The sequence below is a fragment of the Anabas testudineus genome, chromosome 14 (genome assembly GCF_900324465.2).
Source record: "Anabas testudineus chromosome 14, fAnaTes1.2, whole genome shotgun sequence".
NCBI lineage: Eukaryota > Metazoa > Chordata > Actinopteri > Anabantiformes > Anabantidae > Anabas > Anabas testudineus.
This window is the reverse complement of record NC_046623.1, coordinates 11,544,367-11,563,377: the sequence shown is the minus strand read 5'-3', so window position 1 is coordinate 11,563,377 and position 19,011 is coordinate 11,544,367. Positions and strand designations below refer to the sequence as shown.

General features: G+C 38.7%; 1 protein-coding gene across 2 annotated transcripts in view; it reads right to left on the bottom strand.

Moving 5' to 3' along the window:
* Positions 1-7,425: 7,425 nt before the first annotated feature.
* Positions 7,426-19,011, bottom strand: part of tmem132e (transmembrane protein 132E) — a 251,276-nt gene continuing 239,690 nt past the window's right edge. For both annotated transcript variants that reach the window (XM_026372763.1, XM_026372762.1), the window contains exons 8-9: positions 14,011-14,205; positions 7,426-10,746 (exon numbers count right to left, since the gene is read on the bottom strand). In XM_026372763.1, the coding sequence (XP_026228548.1) occupies positions 9,676-10,746; positions 14,011-14,205 (1,266 nt within the window). In that variant the 3' untranslated portion in view covers positions 7,426-9,675. The remainder of the gene's footprint in view (positions 10,747-14,010; positions 14,206-19,011) is intronic.

The window sequence follows — 19,011 nt, the reverse complement described above, 5'->3', positions numbered from 1 at the left end:
TTACTCGCTAATGCCTGATCTTGACATTTACAGGTTTGCTTTCAAAATAAAATCATCAGACTATAAAGGAGAAAATCATTATTGATGCTATTTTTCTTCTCGTGATCTAATTTTCTTTCACCCATTAATGGACCCCTGACAAACATGCTCTTTAAAGATTTCATTTGCAAGACACCTTGTTGCTTGGTGTGATTTATATCAATATGCCCTAGTTTGTATTCTAAAGACACATGGTGTTTTTATAACATATGATTATATGCTAACGTTAATTATCTTTGGTATAGTGAAACCAATATATTCATTTATGCCCAGAAATATCAAAAGCCAAAGTTCAAACTAAAAATTTTAGGACTAAAAAAAAACTATTCATCTATTTCATGGTATGTCATACATTACTTAAATATGGGGAAATGAAAGTAGACACCAGCCTTTATTTTATACAACCAGACAAACAAATGGTTGAATGCTATATGTGGACATGTGAATTACAAGAATATGCAGTTTGTTTCTTACGGTTAGGAGTGTATTTGCTTTCTTTGCATTTCCTCTACTAGGTCATACTCTTGCTGATGATTGAGTTGGACAAGTTGGCTGAGAAAAAGGCTCGGGGTTATCACCCTCTTGCAGAGGGCTTGCTGCCGATGGACCCTGACAAGATGTTGAGTCCCACTGTGGCTGTAAACCCTCCTCTTTCCCAGCCATTTAAGGGCGCCTGCCAACAGTTCCTATTAAGTCTGTCTCTGTGCGTATGTGTTACTACTGCCCATGTGGGCATCACACTGCATGGAAATGTTGCCCACCTTTCTATGCAGTGATGACATGTCATCTGTTGTACTAATAAAAAACAAGCCAGTAAAAAATTTGCATTAGTACCATAAATAAAGTAGATTTCTTTGAGGTGATCAAAACTGGTCACTTTTAGCATCATGCATGGAGTCTATGCCATGTTTGCTATTTGTAATTACATTTACACAATAATTAAGTGTCATCGGAGCCTACGCACACTTCCGACATGACATGAACGCATCACCAGCCCAGTTCCAACATCAAAGCGTGCCGAGTTTCCCAGGCCTGCTGTGAGGGTAGCTATGGACTAAAAACACATTTTCACAGTGTGAGAGTTGCATTTGCATGTCATTACACAGAGATTGCTGCACAGCCCAATCAGAAATTATGTATTTTCTGATTGGATAATGAGGCTTTTCTTGGCAGCATACATAAAGTGAAGTATGGTCGGCCAGCAGCAGCAGGGAAAACAGCAGCCCTGCAGTCACCTGTCATTGTCTGCCTTTCCTCTTTTTTCCAGTGAGGTTCATAGAGCAAGATACACACAGGAAAAAGAAAAAAGAAGACCTCAAACAACTGATTTCTAAATATTTTTCTTATTTAGCAGGCACGTCTGTGAAGGTTGCACTCATGCAGTGATATAATATCACACACATCGCAGTAATCGTGGGTAATTCTTGAGTTTTAACTTTTGTTTTTTGAGAGTCATGTAAAGAGCAAAACAGACTCTTGTGAGCATAATTCATATGTGAGAAATCACCTAGAAGCAGCCTCAAAAGGCTGCTGAGTGACTCTGGACACATGTCAGGAATCTGACGGCCTGAGCCATCAACACTAGTGTTGTTGTTTATACATTAAATTCTAATAAATAAATAATAATTCCAGGCCCTATAGGACAGGACAAGATGACAATTTTGTACTGGGGTAAGAAAAGTTGAATTTTTCATTGGGCACTTGTGCTCATAAAACATGTATGGGAATTTGTGTGTGGTATAGTAGCTGTCTCCAAGTTCACACTGCAGCTTCAGCCTAAAGAGACTATCAAAAGACAACAAAATTAGGCTTAAAAGCGTATCTATGGTTCCCTAAGTGTGTACCTTTTATGATTGTTTAATATTTGAGTGCACACCAGTTTCCACCTGAGAAAACTATCAAAAAAAAAAAAAAAGAAAAAAAAGAAGTTTCATTGTTCAAGGTTGAAGACAGGACACACTCACAAAGACACACCTTAAGCCTCAATAAAACATTAAACTGCTGTCATGCCCATCATGATGAAAAGTAGTTTTGTTGTCCACAGCTGTAAAACCTTGTTCCCATAGAAAAACAAAAACAAAACAAAACTAAAAAACATCCAGATAGATTTATTTAAAAACCACCAGGACACTGGTAGCTGCACTCAGCCTGCAGCGCCTGTCCTTCTGACAAATAATAAATAAAATAATATAAAATAAAAAAAAATAAAGGAAATGCTGGAATTATGTGAGTTGAGCAGTGGGAAGACACATTGTTTTGGTCAACACTTGCCAAACGCTGCACAGTAGCTACTGATTATGTGTGTTTAAAGCAGTGAACATTGTTGGTTTGGAAGAAAAGGCTGCTGGCACAGCACTCTGCCCTGGATGGGAGATGTCATATGTCAGTGAATGCAACTTGTTTTGATGCTGCTTCTTTCTTGGCAAAGAAAGTAGCTTTGATGATGAACTTTATTTCTGGTTAGTTAATGCGTTTTGCTAACTGCTTGTGACAAAATTGTTCCCCAGCTGATGCTACCTTGTCCTCTGCACCATAGCCTACAGTTATTTGGGGACTCTAATCATCCTTTTCTCTGTTGAGAAATATTTTACACTCATCTGGACAGCAGACTACTTTGCCACAATTGGAAAACAGCATTTTCTCACTTACCTCAAGTGGCAGTTATGCAAATAGTTTTGGGTTGTTTTCCGAATTCCAGTGCTGTCTGATGACTTCTCAATAGAATGTCTTTTTCCCAACAGTTATTTTGGCCTTTTATAGCGGCAGACGTGCACGTGTAACAACCTGATACTCCTAATGATTGTTAACATTTATCCTAAAGCTACAATATGCAGTTTTCCCTGCTCTGCTATACTCTGCCACAACAAGGATGTTCCAAAACTTGACCTTAAAGCTGAAACAAATTCTCTCATTGGTTATAAGGGCAGCAACATCTCTCCACATGTTAGAACATATTAGAAATTTTCATAATTCTTAACTTTAATTAATTATGATTTGACATTTTGTGGTATGAAGTGACAAAGTGACTGCTGCTGTAAGGTTTTATGTCACCTCACTATCAAGCATTATGCAACTTCAGCTTAGTACAGTTCAAGCACAGAAACTTGAACTCAATCAACTCTGTTCCTCCCTCTCCACGTCTTCTACACCGTGCAGAAACTGCCATGGTCCGCCCAGTGCCTCAGGTAGTTGTCATTATGATATTACAATAAATGAGAACACTCCATGAGTTATTAATCAAGCAGAAGTCATTGAAGTTTTAGATTAATAGTTAGACCCTTCTAACTAATCAGAAAAGCCTCAAAAACTTAATTCTGGAAGCAAGTATCTCTGCCAGTTCTGTCTTTGCGGGACGTGTCAATAGCACCTCTTCACAATACGTTTTTGAACATATTTACATTAAATAAATATTTAAACAAACAAGAAAAGAAAAGAAAAGAAGAACAGAAAGACAAGAATCTTCAGTGGTTTCCCCTAATTGTCCCCCAATAAAACTATAATATATAGTAAAATAACTTCCACCTACTTCAGTTAAATGTTTAACACAGCTACCTGTGCAAAAGTAAAGTAGTTTACATATTTCAGAACAGTGGAACGAAAAATTAGCATTTCAGCCCTTACCTAAAATGCAACATGTCTCATTTCTGCATTGCATTCTGGTCTATGGAGGCACCTGTCAGCGTTAAGCTGTTAGCACTGCTTCAATGATGGATTTCTCCCTGCATGGCTGTTGAGTGCCTGTGAAAATGGTGAGTCTAGAAAGAAGCCTCTTTGATTTGGAGGGACTGACACTGAAGCTTGACATTTACTGTTGATGTTTTATATAGTTAAAGCTATTTCTGCTGTCAGACTTTATTGTAGCTACTGTGGAAATATCTTGACATGAGATCACAGTATCCATGACTGGTCTGTTAGCCACAGAAATAAAAAGCAAACAAAAAAATATAAGAAATGTAAGCTACACCTTCTTCAGTTACTTTTTCTTTTGTCCTTTTAGCAAAAGATGTTGAATATTTATTGAATATAGAGCTGCAATAAATTTAAGTTGAGTCATTTTAGAAGTGCATGGTTTGAAATATACAGGTAGATACCTGCAGAGGAACTCCTCCTTGTTTGGAGGAGCAACATCACACAAGTGATCCTTTATCTCAGGTTGGATAAAGTATAAATGGCTGGTGTGTTCACTGACTAATGCACTCAGAGTCACCCATGCACTCAATAAAAATTACCCCTGGGCTGAATCTATTCAACTGCTGAAATACCACTACCGTGAGGAATCTGAAAAAATAATACGCTAAACAAGAGGAGCCCTGTTATTAGGTGCATTTTTACTGTTTGAGTGTCAAATGTGTATTTACAGTAATGGGATCAGAGAACTTGATTACTTGTAGGGTATTGAATTGCATGAATGGATGCTCCAAGTACTCCAAGTACTGCATTTGTCTGTATGTTTATGCTGTTTGCTCACTGCTGAAGACTTTGAATTTTGTAGAGCTTTTATGAAGCCCTGCTATTTGGAACTTCATGATTTCAAACATGTAGTTCAACCAAACACATGAATACAAATTTAATGTAAAAATCCTTCCAGATGATAGTATTTTCCAATTTATTTCCAATTTATTATGCAGGTTTTTGGGATTTGCTAAACCAGATGTTAGCAGCAGGTTCCTTAGTCCCATAAACATACTCACTTTCCTAATGACCTATGCGCCTTACCTAAATTCAAAAGGCTTTGATCTCAACTGCCCAAATAAAGCGAACTAAAGGAGTAAACACTCCAGACCTCAAGTAAACACTATGGATTTTTGGGAGATGCTGGGTGAGTAGAAATGCAATACAGTAAGTTAATATACCCCTGTTTCAGCAGGAATCTTTATGGTGCTGTGGGAATTGAGAGTGAATATGACGGGAGGGCCTTCAGACTCAGCACAGCAAGGGATGAACAGCAGTGATCCATGAACTTCAAATACTAGCAGGATTCAAGCCAGGATCTGATCAGCCCTGGCAGGGTTACGTGCATGGGTAAAAGTGTTAGCTACATGCTGTAGAGTAAAAAAAAAAAAAAAAGAAGAAAGCATGTTGGATTCATTTTCACTGAATTTGCCAATAATCCAAGTTTGTGAATGAGGGGAATTATACATAACATGTATAAATGTTAATTTATAAAAATTATTGGAACAATAAGGCAAATTCTCTCATTTTGCTGTAGACTAAAGACATTTGGGTTTGACATCAAAAGATGTTGATGATGTTGAGAGCACGAGAGAAAAGATAACGTTTCAGCTTTCATTTCCAGGTGTTTGTCTGGATCTGATACACAACGTAGAAGAACCAACCCATTTTTCATCTGAGCAATATTTTTGGAAGATGTAGATTTTAAAATAGATTAAAGTAAATAAGTCTCTATATTTAGTTGCATATCGTTTTGTCGCAATAACTGCACCAAGCCTGTGACACACCGCAGCTTCTTTCAGCTGTTGTTTGTTTTGGGGGGTTACTCCCTTCACTTTCCTCTTTAGCAGGCAAATGCTCTAAATCTGGAGATTGACTTGTCCAGTTTAAAACCTTTCACTTTTTACCCATGATGATGTTGTTTTGGCAGCGTGTCTTTCGTTATTATCTTGCTGCTTGATGAAGTTTCACGCAATCAGTTTGGTTGTATCTTTCCTTAAATTGGCAGATAAATGTCTCTGTAGACATACGAGTTCATTTTGCTGCATACATCATCAATGAAGATGATTGAGCCTATCTCAGAAGAAACCATGCAGCCCAAGCCATGACATTACCTCCACTATGTTTCACAGATGAGCCTGTATTTTTCACCAAACTTTCCGTGACTGTGGTAAAAGTTCATCTTTGTCTCATCAGTCCATTCAACTTTGTTCCAGGATTTTTTAAGTTAATTTCTGTACCTTTTGGAAATTTCCAACCTGGGCTTCCTATTCTTCTTGGTAATGTGTTGTCGTTCTGGTGTAGCCTCTTTACTTTTGTTCATCAAGTCTTCTGCGAACAGTAGATTGTGATACCTTCACGTCTTTCTTTACAGCTCTCACAATGTTTCTGTCAGGAACTGCTGTTATCTTCCTTGACATCTGTTACTTAGTACACCAGTGGTTTCTTTCTTCTTCAGGATATTCCAAATGTTTCTACTGGCGATGGCCAATGTTTGTGCAATGGCTATGATTGATTTTCCATCTTCTCTCAGCTTCACAATAGCTTTTTTCTCTCCCATAGACAGCTCTCTGGTTTTTATGTTGGTTACACCTCTTACCTATAAATGCAGTCTAAACAGGTAACAGGCACTGGTAAGTGAAATAAAAATGACAAATCATTAGTGTATTGCATTTTCTTTAGTACTTTACAGGTAACGGGAAAATACAAGGTTTTGTTTTCAAGAAGATACAGGAAATTTAACAGTGCTCTGTACATTAACACATTATAGTCAGTGTGGTGGTTACTTGGCACAGCTGACTGAGCCGTGCACGTCGTGCAGAGTTTTCCATAGGGGGAGAGAGGCTGGGATACAATTTAAGATCTTCAGTAGTTACAGTACATGTTGTAAGAAGACAAAGTTTCTATTAGCAGCTTGAAGAAAATACAAAATGAACATTATTGTCACAGTTAACAAAACATTTAAAAAAAGACATAAATTGCACAAAAAAAGATGCAACAGCTATCATTTTGGAGATGTACTGTGTAATGTTCAACATATTTATATACTACGTGAGTAAATTAGTGGGAAAAAATAGAAAAACCATAACAAAAGGGTGAATGAAGCTGCTACTAGATACTTAATCTGTTACATTAATTTCGCTAGATTGGGCTGAACATTTTAAAAATACAAAACAAAACAGCCAGGTTTAGTTAAGAATCCTACATTCTTCCTGAGAGACGATCATGTAAAGTTAAAACCTTTTTTTCTTTTTGTTTTTTCCAATTTCATTGCAAATTATGTTGATGCTGTGGCTGAAGTACGGGCTTGGACTGTCAAAAATAATGTCCCATCTTCTCTTTAGATGTTAACACAGATTGGATATTATTATACAGTAGAATTAGGTCATTATTTCAACCACATGGAACATGGAGAGAGCATGCAGTAAACCAAATCTTAAAGTCCCAATCCAGGATTTATGAATACATCAAATGTGGGTTTATATACATGTAGAATATTGAAAGATATGGTTTACTGAAAATAATCTCATAGCAACTTTTAGTTTAGAGAGAAAGCAAAGCATGTTCTGCTCCAGTATTTACAATGCTGCTGTAAGCAAACTATTTCCACCATCAGATCACGTTTAACAATGGTGTTTAGTGGCCACATTTGGGCAGTGAATGAATAGGGAGCTCAAGAAACATAATGTCTATTAAGGTTTTTGTCCCATGAAGCTGAAATGTTTAACACAGCCACAAGCAGAACAATTCTGGATTGGGTCTTTAATAAGACATGGCTAAAAAAGCTGGCAGGGTGGCAACAATATGTAACTTTTGAGTGACAAATATAACTTATGCTCATTACAGATGGGGCAAGTCAAATTAATTTTCTCAGGATTAGCAAAATCAGTCACTTTGTTCAAATAAAAGAAAAATCCAAGCCCTTAGAAGCAGTAGACAGAAAGTGACACAGAAACCATTTTTTATTCATGGTTTTTTCATTAGTTCAGAAAAGAACTTGTTTAAAGTGAGATCAGAGCTGGAATAACATCAACCTTCAAGAGCATCTCCAGTTATCTACTTGAATACTAAAAATGATATGCTACACTAACAGGGAAACTGCAATTAAAAATACTATTAGTTCTGCTGTCATCGTGCTCTCGGTTGCTACGTGTCTCGCTACCTTGCAATGTTTGGGTTGAAATCTCACTTGAGATATAGTATGCTTTTACTGATCCAGCCAGATCATTCATATTTACTGAAATAGTGTAATTTAAAAGCCATGTCACTAACTCTTTAAAAGCACAACACAGCAATTAGCACTTAACAGAATCAGCACAAGACATCCTGGCTAGGCCGTTTTCCATCACTCTAAATTGCCAGTGAAGGCATTCAGCATCCTGAGATACCTTTACATGCTCTTACAGCCCCATCCCTGACATCTACGTCCATTAAGTTAAGACAAAGCAAATCTGTGCACTCGAGATGTGAGTTAACTAGAGGAGATAAAGGAAAAGAGGGAGTACATACATACCAGCATGTTTGAAAAACAACATGACAGAATGGGATGGTGGTGATTTAAATGATGAAGCAAAATTAATAATTTATTCATTAATCTTCTTTATGGTAGATGACACTTCCTGCAGAGTTTGGAGGCTGTTGTGTTCAGTGAGAGTGTTTCTGACTAGAACATTATAAGTTTCTTATCTTCCTGGAGGCCAGATGAACTTGAGGAAGGGAAATAAATCATCAAAAGATTAGATCTGTTACAGTTCTGATGCATAGCAAATCCCCATGTTCAACAGTCAAGTGTGATACCAATTTGTTAAAAACATTACTGAGGGGAACTCTCTACTCACCACAAGACTATAAAATTTTCAAGACTTCAATCAAACGACCCACTCCTCCAGCTTGGAGCACGGTACTTGTTCAACGTTGTGCTAGAAGCGACTCTAGCTTGATACAATATATACATATAGTAGTGAGGAATGTTTGCATGTATGTAGGCCCGACATGCCATGTTTGTGATGCATGATAACATATTTACCTTTGAAATGTATATGAATGATTATATAATTACGATACAAACATTTACAAATTTGGAAAAAAAAAAGTTGCTGATTGTGCCTCAATATGACCTTCCATGCAAAGACTGTCGGACAGCCTCACAACACACAAGCTCTTGTCTATGTATAACTTCATGCTCAAGATCAGTCGTAGTATTTTAGTTGCTCTTACTACACAGTCTCTAGCCATAGTGAGAAAACGGGGTGTCTGACTGATATATGAAGTGAACTGTGACCATTTTGATAAGGCATTAGATTTTGTTCAGGGCCAGGAGGACTAGTAGTAGGGCATTACTTTTGACTACCGATGAAATGTATAAAAATTTAAGGAATGGATATGGAATGAGTACAAATCATGATTGTGCTGCACCAAGAACAACAATGAATTAAGTTTTGCCATTAAAAGAATACTTTTCCTACTTTGGCAAAAACAAAATGATTTTAACATAACTTTCATGAGAGTCTTTGACAGTTTTTTCGTTCATCAAAGGCCTCTTAGTTTGAAGAAGGTACAGTTATGCAGAGTCTCTGTGAGCCGGTCAAAATACCTCCTCTACACTCCTGTCCATATCAGGCTTTCTATAGAATCCAATCCTGAAAATTAGACAGCTACAGGAGCTATCACATCTGGTCATGGCTCAGCTTCCCAGTGAAACACATTTCCCATAGCCATAATTTACAGATTTCGCTAGAGATACACATCCTCTGGCCAAGTCTTTGGCTTCCTGGCGTTCTCTTCTGTGTGTGTGTGTATGAGATTACAGCACTGTGCAAATTAAATGGAACAAACCCTAACTGAAACAACAGTTGGCCTTTTAGTCTGTGAAAAACTGTCTTTCACATAGGTGAAAAAGAGAAAATTAGAAAGGAATGTTTCATTAGAAAGCTGAGAGTCGTGCTTCACACTGCACCTCTTATCTCAGGCTATTTCTTTTATTCTGCGCATGTAATCATGCAGTTCCTCTGGGTCTTGAAAGCCCATATCCTGGCAAACCCACTGAATGTCCTCTTCGTCTGCTATGGGGATGGAGTTGTAGGGTAGCTCCTCTGTAGGGAGGGTGGTAAAGGTGGTAAACTTGACCCTTTTGCGCTTAGACGTGGGTGAACTGGCCTCCTCGCTGTTATCCTTTGTAGAGCCCCCAGAGCTGCCGTCACCCCGCCCGTGTACCTGGCTTTGAACGCTAGTCTGGGAACTGCCACTGCTATGGTGGTCCCCGTGGCAGCAAGTCTGTACGCCCTCCATAGGGTTACTGGGACTTTCTACCTGCTGTGGCGACATATCACACTGGGCCCTCAGTGGCTGGCCGTTTCCAAGGAACACCCAGTGGTGGGAATGGTCCATGTTGGCCTGACCCTCAGGTGGGATCCGTTTATGGCGGTATTTCAACACAAACACAATGCAGTTAATGAGAAAAACTAAAATGGCCAGGCAGAAGACACCCAGTAGAGCATACATGCCAATCTCAAGGTCGGTCATGTTCCGAGGAGAATGCACAAAGTCATCTTCCTCTTCTTCATCACTCTCAGTAGGTCGTTCCTGGTTGCTAATAGTAGGGAAATTGGTGTAATCAATGGGAACACTAGCAGGCTGCTCATTAGATGTCTCATAAATTCTTCCACTGATGTTCGGATCAATAACTGGACGCCTGGTGATGGGCACCAGCTCGATCTCACCCTCCGTAGTCGCCTCTTCCTCTGAGTCTTCCTCTGGACCAAAGCGGACCTTGACATAAACTGCAGCAGATGCAATGACACTTTTGCGTTTTGTCTTCTGGCAGGCCTCACAGATGGTCATCTCTACACGCACCATTTCGCCAGATCCCTCTCCTTCTGCCACTACGACAGGCCAGCGTTGCTGAGGCTCATGAGATACTGACACAACTTTGTCATCTAGGGTGGAGGCATTAAGGTTGTAGTCCTTGGGATCAAAGTAAGTCAGGGTGGCGGCTGTGTTGTCACTGAAAAGCATCCAGACAGACAGACTGGCCTCCTGTGAAACAAAAACAGAAAAAAACTATTTAGACGGATAGTTTTTTTAACACTGCAGAAATAAACTTTTATTTACTACAATGTCACTGATCTGTGAATATTTCAGTGTTTGTTGGTATGACAAAAATTAGTTAGTTCTTGGACAGTTATTAAGATTTAATTAGAAGATTTAGCTAATTTAATGAGTTTTCTAATAATCAATACTAGTTTTTTTTTTACTCAAAATCAAGATGGACAAACATATTTAAAAGCTAGAAAAGCTGAGTGTGCTTCAAACAATCTGAATCTGATCAATGATTTTACTGTTACGGAAATTCTTCGTTAGTTTTGTGAGAAACACCAACTCCACTGAATGTGCATGCTAAATTTTATGGTGCAGTAGAAGTTGACCCTAACACTGCTCAGAATAATTTCTAACTTATTAAGATAAGAGGCAAATGCTAGGTTTGATCCTGACATACAGAGGGTGAGGGAGAAAAGTAAGGCAAAGTCAATACGGTTCTTTCTCCAAGGAGAAATGTTAAATAGTCAAAAAACTGTGGTTCTGCTTTGTGCATATATATATCTGAAGAATATATCAATGGCTCAGACTGCATTATTTTATGACATTGACCATGATTTGAATATCTGTTCCCAATTGAGCCTTTGATGGTCTGGACTTGCTCCAATCTAGAAATCTCCAGAGTGTTTGTGAACATCCGCAGTACCATGTGCTCAGAACAAGCCTTGACATGCACACAGGCGGCATGCCTCTGATGTGCACACCAGCAAACTACTTTTATGCACGGAGGAGGAAGGGGCGGCAGGAATGACTGTGTTGTCCTGAAGGCTACAACACAGCTCGGCGCTGCAGCAGAGACAGATAAGGCACATACAGCAGCAGCAGTAGCAGCAGCGTGTGCTTCGAATGATGAGCTCTAGTCCGTCTCTTTAAGTTTGTTGTGTGTGATCTCCCTCTTTTTGTATTTTCTATCACTCTTCACTGTCTATCCTCCCCTAAAGAGAAACCAGATAAAACACCTCAATTCCTGCATGCTGGTTATCTGACAGTATTCATCCGCTGCAGAGTACACCACAACACTGGTGTCCATGTAATCAAGGCTGTGTTTGACAGCCCTCTTTGTTGATCGCTTGCTTAAACATCAGCAAGCAACCATTGAGATAGCTCACAAACAGAAATTATGTTTCTAAACAAGATTCAGAGAGTTTTAGGCTTCTCTCTCTCTCTTTTTTTTTTCTTTTTCGGAAGGGCAGCTGATGCACACCCAGTCCTTTCAGCATATATCCCTTCACTCTAATTTGGGAGAAGACTGCTATATTGCGCTGATATTCCACAAGGAGATAAACATCTATCATCTTAGCATGACAGAATGAAAACAGTCTTTGATATGCATGATTTAAATAATACATAGAATAATATAGCATATCTGTTTTATGATGGAACTACAAAAAGACTGATATATATATATATATATAACTTCTGACACCTGTTTTTATGAAGATCCAATTCATGAAAGTGATCCATGTGGATTTATTTTATTTATTTATTTTTTGGGGGGGGAGGGCGTTGCTAAAAAGAGTTTTGTTGTTGTTGTTATTGAAAAGGATGGCTGGTGCATCAAAGACACGATGAAACCCAGAGGGATTTCTGCACTTTGTAGATATTATTTTGTGCAGCTAACCTCACAAACCTTCGGCACACGACTCCACAAACTAATGTTTCTCATCCTTCATTTCCTCTCCTTCTCTGTGGCAACAAGGAGTAAACTGTATGTGCATGTAAATTGAACTTAAACAGCTTGCATTGTAAACAATGCACATGCAGAACCACTCTTCTTTGAAAGTAACATTGTGGGACATTCTTCTTGAAAAGTAATAACAGTATTTATCTTCATAAATAGCTTCTAAAGTTGCTTATTTACAACGTAACACTGAGTAAATTAGAGAAACAGAAATAGTTTATAAAGACCCTTCAAGTACTGAAGCCCTTAGTTGTGAAAAGCTTGAACTTTGTCAAGTGGAAGAGAATAATGCAAAGAGACCTTGATTTTCCAACTCTCTCCATCCATAGTTTATGTGTTTCATTCATTTCTAGAGTAATAGAGGACATTTAGAAAGTTTTCCTGTGAAACAGAATCAAATGGCTTGAAATAGCTCCAGTGCTCCTCTGAGAGCTTTGCCGGCAGAGGAATTGGCTGCCTTTTATGGCCCGGCCTTGGAGAGCACTTAGGACAATACATTACAATAATTAAATTTCAAGGTGGCCAAGAAGCGGAAAGCAAGAAAAATTGGAATTTAATGCTTGCTTCTCTCTCACTGATGCTTGATGTGGTTGCCGTTGCATTTTTAGCAACTTGCAGGCCAATGAAAGGGCAAAGCAGGGGAAGAGCTTTGACACACACACACACACACACACACACACACTCCCAAGGTAAAGCAGGGCTGCAAATTAATGTTTTGCAGATAATTGCAGAGATTCTGCATGAAAAAGCAAAATTTTTTTTTTTTTTTTTTTTTTTTTGCGTCACCCAGACATCTTTTCACATCTCACATGAGCAACAAGATCTATTTGGATAAAAGTATTTGGAGGTATCTGAAGGGTTTTGTCAGACGTGGCTTATAAGGAAATTGTAATAAAAATTGTAAAAAAACAGCACCTTTGATACTTACTACCGCACTTGACTGTAGCTGACTTTTTCTGGTGTCCTTGCTAACAATGCTGGCTGGAGCTTAAAAGATTTAGCTCAGAAATAATTTTATTACTGAGCAGTGGAACCAGTGCCTGCTTGTTGATAGAGCCACTGAAGGGGCTTGCTAATAAAACTTCATTTTGGCACTCTGGAGAGAGAAATAAAGGAACACAGAGTTCTTTGGCTGTGATACCGCAGCACTACTGCATATACTGTAATGCCATAGTTACAGGAAATACATGCAGATGGCATTGGTGTTACTCTTATGTTAATAGTAAATATCATCTATTTATAGAGTATATTAATGAATAAACTTCATAACCTGGAAGTTCGAGCTTCCATAAAAATGTAGCAAGGTTTGTGATACTATCTACACATCTTTATGACACTGAGGAGCATCTTGCAAACTAAAATAAACTAAACACAACCACTACTACAATATGAAACACTTTTGTTCCCAAACGGAATATGAGCATCTGTAATGTGACTGTGAGCACCTATTTCTGTTTGCAGGACATAATGAGGCTGGTTGTATTATTTCTCTTTTCTGCACTGTGTGATAAGTCGCGCTGTACCTGTTTGGGAGCAGTGAGGGTCTGGAGCCCGGTTGCCTTGGCCACCATAGTGTGGCTGTTGCCAGGGCTGGGCTGCAGCGACAGGGTCAGGCCTGAAACGGCGTGTACTCGCAGCTCCGTGATGGAAACCTTGTCATCTGTGACCGAGAATGCCGACTCTCCCAATACCGCATCCACTGCCAGCGGAGACTCCACCTGCAGAGAAAAAGATCTTTTATTGTTTCTCCACATGACAGAGGGACGTTTAAGTCCGAAATAGACAACAGCTTTATTGTCTTCCTGAAGCTCATAAAGCCCATGACAAGCCAATTTTGGATTAAAGTGCTTTGTGCTGTTGTTTGTTATACTGTGTCTTGAATGCATGTGTCAATGCCTCTCTGTCCATCATAGTGGGAAAAAAAAACACACAAACAAACAACAACAAGAAAAAAAACAAAAAAACAACAACATTTGAGACGAAATCCAGCAAGCATACAACAAGCTACGCTCCAAAGTGTCAGCCACCACATGCTTCAAAGTGACAGTTAGCAGAAACAGTTGTGCCCATCTAAGTGTCACCACATGAAACACCAAAACCATTTAAAGCTGGTCTCACTTCTTCGGGTAATCCCGGGCTTTTGACAGGCCTCAACACCCAGTACTCTGAGCACTTTTCAAAGATTGTCACTTTAGCTACAATTGCACCCAGAGGTCATGCGAGACTTACACAAAGAAAAAGCCATTCAGCAAAGCGCTGGCCTTGTCCTCAAGAGTGAGACGGAGAAATCTTTTCCACCTTCACATGGAGCATTTTTTCTAATGCTAGCTGGCATCAAAAAGTGTGTAATGTTAGAGCAGTGAAGGGCTTAGTGCTCTCACAACCCTCCCCCATCATCATCACCTGAAATCTTGAAACCAAATACATACATTTTTTTATTCCTGCTTCACATATTGTTGAACAAATTAAAAGTTCACTTAGGGCTTTTTCCAGAGCTTCTGATTGAGTCTCACAGTGTTATTCAACCATGTGAAACACAGATGCTGTCATCAATGTCACATTAATATAGCACGGAGACACAACCAGAAAAATAGCTTCATTTGAGAATTTTCGCCTTCAACAACTATTTATTTCTTAATTTAACCTCGGTGTTATGGCATGTGTTAATGCAACATTAAACTAATTAGATGGCTTGAAGAGTGTTTAAAATTTGTGTTGCACACCTACAAAAAATGGCATAATGCTTCTTTTCTAGTGTCTATACTCCTCTTAAACTACAGAGGTTAATAGCTCTGGATAGGAAACAATTAAGTGCTGCTGTTAGCTGTGTGAAAGCTGTGTATCCGTAGTTTCATGTGATCCCCCTGTAGCACCCCTTGATTTCCTCATCCCTTGATATTTTGCTTAATATTTTTGATGCCATTTGTACCCTGCAATCATCACAGTTAAATGATAAAAAAATGTTACAAAAGTGCAGTTGTAAATAGAAACAGAAAATAATCATCTATACTGGTCAATGTTCAAGGGATAAAAATAGGGAAGCTCCAATTCTGCAGTCAGGTTCTACTTCAGTATGCATATTGTTTGAACGTGATGAATTAATATGCCAGAAAGGAGAGTTATGGCTCACTGGGCAACACACAAACATGAGCACACACAATCTCTCACACACACATACACACAAACATAAGTGTGCATGCAATGCAAAACCCTGAGGCCAAAATAAACCCTAAATAAACTTCTAAAGTTTTCATGAGGACAACTCCGTTGCATGATGGATCACTCTCACTACAAGAGCTTTTTCCGTTCCAACTCAAATGTTTGCAATAAGCTTGGTTGGGGTAATGTTTAATTCTAGGAATAGTAGACTTGAAGACCACGAGTCATTTTATGGATCATGACAGAGGGGGTGAAGGATGCATCCTGAACAAAAAAAAATTATTATTCTGTGTGAAAATGTCTACACATAAATCTACAGCGCTCGGACCGGGTACAACTCTGCCAGTAAAAATGTTTGCTTAAAATCGATTTTCTGCTATTTCACGTTCTGTTCAGCTGTGGCTGATATTTTCACAGGCCAATTAAAGTGACTAAAAAGAAAATCATACAATTAAAATCAATATTGGTCACTATGTACAAATGTCAGAATACGATTCAAAAGATACACCACATTGTTTATTGATTGTATGAACCTATGAATATAATCGCAGAAACTAATCTTGCACAGGGTTATGATCCATGGGTGAAATATGTCATATTGTGTAGGCATTTATTATTGAGCTGTCATGTATCCAATTTCAGAGATATTTAAGAGAAAGAAGCAGTTTGTCGCTACAAATCAGGTGCTGCAGAGCAACTTTGTTATCATTGAACCTCCCCGCCTCTGCCATTTAAATTGCTGGATTTGGCTTAAAAAAATAAAACAAAATAAATCACATAAACCTCTTTAATGCATGTTCTGCTTGTCTTGTAGCTTCTTTACCCCAAATTTAACCTGAACACAACCTTTTAAACTCTACAAAAAAAAAAAAAATTCTATTTTAGATCAAAAAGGAGCCAAGCAGGCATTTTGGGACATGTGGGGTACCCAGTGATATTTATAGATCGCTCATAGCAATTCCCACCCACAGTTGCCAAAATATAAAAAGCTTGAATGTGGAGTACAACAACTTTGGGAGCAAATATTAGAAGTACACACAGGGCGATGTATGATTCATTCCTTCATATTATTGTAAGTTCAAAGGATGCACATCTCGTTAGGAGATGCTCAGTTGCCCTATGTTCCCTTCAACTCAACTGTCAGAGCCATGCTGCTATTACTGCTATTAAATAGTGATGTTATTTTTATAACATTATGTGCTACTCTGCCTTGTGACTCCACACAGGCTGGAAATAAATAGTTTCTTGTTATTAGCAAAGCTGACCAATCCTCTAAGGCAGAGTATTGCACTGATAATTTGTTCCTACAATTTAAGTTTGTAAGACATGTCAGGCATGCAGATCCACAAAGCTGGTCCAGTTCTTCAGAACAGAAAAGAAGCTATTTGCCATTTATACCTAAACTCTACATATTTTTAAATTGGACAATTTCACAATGCACTCAGGGTAAATTTTAGCTGCACTACACAATTATCTTCATGGTCACTGCCGTGTCTTCGAAATGTAGAGCTGAATATGTATTGACTCAGAAAAAGGTGAATGTCTCAGATTCTCACCTTGTATTTTAGTTTCGGTTATTATGTTCAAAAGATGGTCTCACTTGAACAATTCTGCTCTGTTGAGACTACCTTCCTGTATAATACTAAATGTTGCCCTGTTAAGCAATTCACCTCTGGGTTTTCTGTTATTTACTGTACTTTACTTGTGTAATAAAACTTATTCTGAGGACAAGTGGCTTCAACATGATCTAAGAATTTATAACTAATTGGTCGGTCTATAAAAGTTCTATTGATGGTTCTACTGTGCAGAATCCTGATGGCATGAAAGGACCTAATGTTTTATCAGATGTTCTATGTCTCAAAATAATTAAAAGCCTAACAGCAATGGTCAGAGAGTATTATTCATTCTACTGGCACTGATGCAGTCTTCTGTTTTTTAAATAATACTAGGGAGAGAACGGCTGGCACTGGCAGAGGGAAATTAAGCTTCAAACAAGCTTTTGTTGCATTAAATATGAAAACCCAGGAGAGAGATTTTCTCCCTGACTGTTATCAATTCGTGATGTTTGTGATGTATTCCAGGGTGTACTTCCTGATAAAGTGCAGCAATTTGTTTTTTTGTTTTTCTCAGACTGCCTCATTTACTTTTACCACAGTTACTGAGTTTCTCCCTATGTCTGTGGAAAACCCCCACAGAACCTTTTAAGGCGTGTTGCATCCAGTATGGGTAGGTGGCATTATTGATTGCCAGAACACAAGGTAGTAATAAAGCTATGTGTTGTTTATGTAGCCTATGGAGCTGGCAGAAGAGGGAGTGTTCAGTCTGTTTGTTTCAACCATAGCTTGGTCCACTGGCCAGAGTGGCAGGTCCTAAAACAACGTCTCGGAAGACATACTGCACAACAGCCCATTATAACAAATAAAACTAAGAAAAAAGAACGTTTTTGGAATTGTAAATTGTTCTAACGTATTTAAGAAGACCTCCACAATAATGTAATGTAATAATATGAGCCCAAAATGATGCATAATAAGGCCTCTTTAACTAAGAATAAGTTTCTACTGCCACGCAATTAGCTTTGTGAGGTTGTACTAACACACAGCGGTGCTTTAAGTTAATAACAACATACTTAAAATGACAACGCTAACACAATAATGTTTGGCAAGTAGGTTTTCCAATGTAGCACACTAACATTTGCTCATCGGCATTGTACACAATTGCATTAGTGTGATTCATCACTATAACTGACTCCTTTTCAACCAAAATGCTTTCCCCACTCCTCCACTAGTATTTCACGCCTGAGAGTACACAAAGCTATTTTGGCCAAATTTAACAGTCTAGGATGAATATTGATTCATAGCTACTCTAAGTAATGAATGATGAATGTGCTCCATGTCTGCCATCTGCATTTCTCTATTCTAGCGAGGAGAGGTCAACTGTAGTCGTGTAGCTCCTTCCGGCCCAGCTCCCAGTTGAATTTGTCATTGGTGCTGCAGGCAGGGGAAGTGAAGTGAAGCACAAATTTAGTTACACTTTACATGTTCCTGAGCCAGAAGCTCCTCTATCTGTCACTGTTAAGCATACGGTCGCATGTAGCTATGCACAATGTTGTGCTGGTGCCCTTCACAGGAAACCGTGGCATTACTTTACTGATTCTTAAAGCAAATCGATTATCATTGATGACGTTTAGGCCGAAGATTGACACTGATCAGCAGAGTTTCCTCTCTAAAGATGAGTGGGCGCCCACTCATGCTAGTGCATATTACTTGCATCACACTACATTATCTTCTGCCTACCACACTCTTCGCTTCCCGTCTCATACCTTGCATTCGGTAAATCACACTTTTGGTGCAAAAGAATATCAGTGG